This window comes from Musca domestica, unplaced genomic scaffold (genome assembly GCF_030504385.1).
Source record: "Musca domestica strain aabys unplaced genomic scaffold, Musca_domestica.polishedcontigs.V.1.1 9, whole genome shotgun sequence".
NCBI lineage: Eukaryota > Metazoa > Arthropoda > Insecta > Diptera > Muscidae > Musca > Musca domestica.
In genome coordinates, this window is record NW_026712435.1 from 22,819,223 (window position 1) to 22,822,487 (window position 3,265).

General features: G+C 36.2%; 1 protein-coding gene across 1 annotated transcript; it reads right to left on the reverse strand.

Moving 5' to 3' along the window:
- Positions 1-590: 590 nt before the first annotated feature.
- Positions 591-1,958, reverse strand: LOC109614490 (carbonic anhydrase 2). The gene is made up of 4 exons (XM_059131739.1): positions 1,803-1,958; positions 1,340-1,740; positions 1,022-1,279; positions 591-971 (listed from the first exon to the last, which is right to left on the reverse strand). The coding sequence occupies exons 2-4, from the start codon at positions 1,610-1,612 to the stop codon at positions 774-776; spliced, it is 729 nt and encodes a 242-aa protein (XP_058987722.1). The 5' UTR covers positions 1,613-1,740; positions 1,803-1,958; the 3' UTR covers positions 591-773.
- Positions 1,959-3,265: the final 1,307 nt, after the last annotated feature.

The window sequence follows — 3,265 nt, forward strand, 5'->3', positions numbered from 1 at the left end:
GTACATTTAAAGTCAGCTCAAAAGCGAGAGATTAACAAGTAAAAACATGGAGTTCGGCTGGGCCAAACTTTCAATTGCCATTTTTAAATAAAAGTATCTGGATTCATACGAATTCCATTCTAAATTTCATATGCCCCTGAGATCGATTGAGTAGTGCAGTTTACGTTTTCAAAATACAATAAAGTAGTTGGTGGGTCATTAAAAACGGTTATCTATTGCGAGTCTTAAATACCCAAATTGAATTACTTGAAAACTTGTGGGGTAAATGTGAGGTATCGTTATATGCGCGTTTTGGGAAACCTGGGACCTATAAAGACAATGTTCAGCTCCGAAGCCAAAGTCTATTACAAACTAAAAATACATCATTTTAGACAAATCCGTTAGAAAGTGTTGCTTATATCGCCAAAATATCGAATATTCGAAGGTCGCGTTACATCGATGCTTTAGTAAAACCAGAACCTTTATAGACAATGTTCTGCCACCGGAGGTAAAAATCTTTCCGAACTATAAAGATCAAATTTGGAACAATTCCGTGGAATGGAAATCAACAAAATACCGAATATCTGGAGGTACCGTTACATGGAGGCTATAAGTCATCGACTGACTTCTTCGTAGAGGAATAAAGGAGTTTTAGGTCCTACGATCCTTTGATCTTTTCCGCAGAAGCCAGCCGATGACTTAAGCCATTCAAAAAAAGCGGTTTATATATTCTCATCTACAACCAGTCAAAAAAGCGTTTTATGTATTCTCGCCTTTAGTCTTAGAAATTAGTTTTACACAGCTAAATACAAAAAGAAAATAACAATAAGACACCACACATTCGCTGTTGGTTGTTGGCCATTATCATATTCAATATCCTTCCCATTAGGATCTAGGGACCTATAGACAGGAATCGTTGGCCGTGAATACTCTATTGCATGCGGAAAATGGGATTTACCATGGAAATTACGTAATTTTCTTAACTCCAGCACCTGTAACAAAAGTAGGTTAAACAAATAGAGATTCGTAGACTAGCACATACTTGATCCGGATGTATTTGTAGGCTTTCTTCCACATCAATCCATATAACTTTCGCTTTACATGTTGTAGGCCAAGGGGTATCAGTGGCAAGCATAGTACCCGTATAGCCGTAAAAATATTTCAAATCCTTTGGCAGAAAATCAGAAAACGAAACACTGCCATTTTTAGGTACCGTTGTATTGCTGGTAGCTTGAAGAACCCTCGACAACGAAGTATCGACAATGCGTAGAAATGCGCTGGGTGTATTGTGTCTTCTAACCTAAAGATGCAGTGATGTTAGTATATTTCATATCTGTTATTAAGAGTCCAATACTTTTACCCTAAACCCTATACATAGTACCGCAATCCCTTCATCGGCATTTAAAGCATTTTCTAAATCTCCATATTTAGTGTGATAGAATACAATATGAAGTTCAGCTGGAAAATTCACTTCGTTGAATGACCATTCCTCAGGTGTTTCAAATAGCCAACTAAAATAAATTTCTTTAAAGCGATAGGTTCCCTTGTCCTCTAGCATTCCGCCAACTAGGGTTGGTACATTGTGAGTATCGCGGTACATCATTTTAATTAAAAGCTGATGTCCATTGTTCATTAAAACTGTGTGTTCTGGCTTTTGATCGCAGTTTTCACATAGTAATGGTGAAAACAATTTGTCTTTGATTTCAATATTTGCATATGGAGGTACATATTTCCCAATACAAGTGATATCTTCAGTTTGCGCTGTATATACATTTCAAAATCAATACTCAGCAAAAAGTTGGAAGCTACATAAATCGAATTACCCACGACAATGTAATGTAATTTTAGCACGAATCTGTTTATTTAGTTAGTCTTTAAGTATCAAACCCATAGAATAAACAGCTGAAAACTGTTGTATAAACTCAGAATATATAAAATAGAGATGTAGAACAATTAACTTAATGCCACTTAGACTGGAAATCTTCTCTCTCTCTCTCTCTCTCTCTCTCTCTGTTTTCATAACTGCAGCAAAATCATATATTTAGGCAATACAATGAGAAAAAGAAATCGTAAAATTGCGATTTGCCAATTTTAATTAAATACGGTAAACTTATGCAATCATAAGTTTACATTATTTTCAGAATTATTCACATAAGGTAAGAATACATAAAGCGCTTATCTGGCTGGCTTCTTCGGAAATGAACAAAGGAGCCTAGGGTCAAAATAGAACTAAGTTAACCTAAAACTCATTTGTTCATCTACGAAGAAGCCAGATGACTTAGGCTGGAAATACATAAAGCGCTTATCTGGCTGGCTTAAGTCATCGGCTGGCTTCTTTGTAGATGAACAACGTAGTTTTAGGTTGACTTAGTTCGATTTTGACTTTAAGCCCCCTCGTTCTTTTCCGAAGAAGCCAGCCGATGACTTAAGGGTGGAAATACATAAAGCGCATATCTGGCTGGCTTAAGCTGGGAATACATAAAGCGCTTATTTGGCTGGCTTAAGTCATCGGCTGGCTTCTTCGTAGATGAACAAAGGAGCCTAGGGCCATATTCGAACTAATTCAACCTAAAACTCCTTTGTTCATCTACGAAGAAGCCAGCCGATGACTTAAGCCAGCCAAATAAGCGCTTTATGTATTCCCAGCTTAAGCCAGCCAGATATGCGCTTTATGTATTTCCACCCTTAAGTCATCGGCTGGCTTCTTCGGAAAAGAACGAGGGGGCTTAAAGTCAAAATCGAACTAAGTCAACCTAAAACTACGTTGTTCATCTACAAAGAAGCCAGCCGATGACTTAAGCCAGTCAAAAAGGCGTTTTATGTATTCTCACCTTTATGTGTATGTACACAAATCAAAGATTTGAACCTGGTTTCTATACGGGGTAATTTGACAGGATAAGTTACAGAAAATACAGAGATGGATATGGTTATTTGGAATGATTTTACCTTCGTCATTTTACCATGGTAGAAGAATACAGATAGATGCATCAACGCTTGAGAACATTGATATGTCAAATTTTTAAAACTGTTTTGTGAAAAATAAGTAGAGGCTTCTTCGTAGAGGAACAAAGAAGTTTTAGGTTGAATTAGTTCGATTTTTGCTCTGATCTGATTTCTTGCTAATTCTAAAAAGTCGTGTGCATTTTGAATTCAAATTTGTTATAAAAAATATTCCAATAAAAAAGTAAAAAATATGCCTATGAGTTAAATTTGTTGAAAAACGCATATCATGACAACAGTTGAACGGCAGCATCTACAAAAATATTTAAAAATAATTTTTTTTGAA

Coding starts and splice junctions, on each gene's coding strand:
- LOC109614490 (XM_059131739.1), bottom strand. CDS start 1,612: ATGAACAATGGACATCAGCTTTTAATTAAAATGATGTACCGCGATACT. Junction 1,280..1,339: donor TACTATGTATAGGGTTTAGG/GTAAAAGTATTG, acceptor CTGCATCTTTAG/GTTAGAAGACACAATACACC. Junction 972..1,021: donor TACAAATACATCCGGATCAA/GTATGTGCTAGT, acceptor CTTTTGTTACAG/GTGCTGGAGTTAAGAAAATT.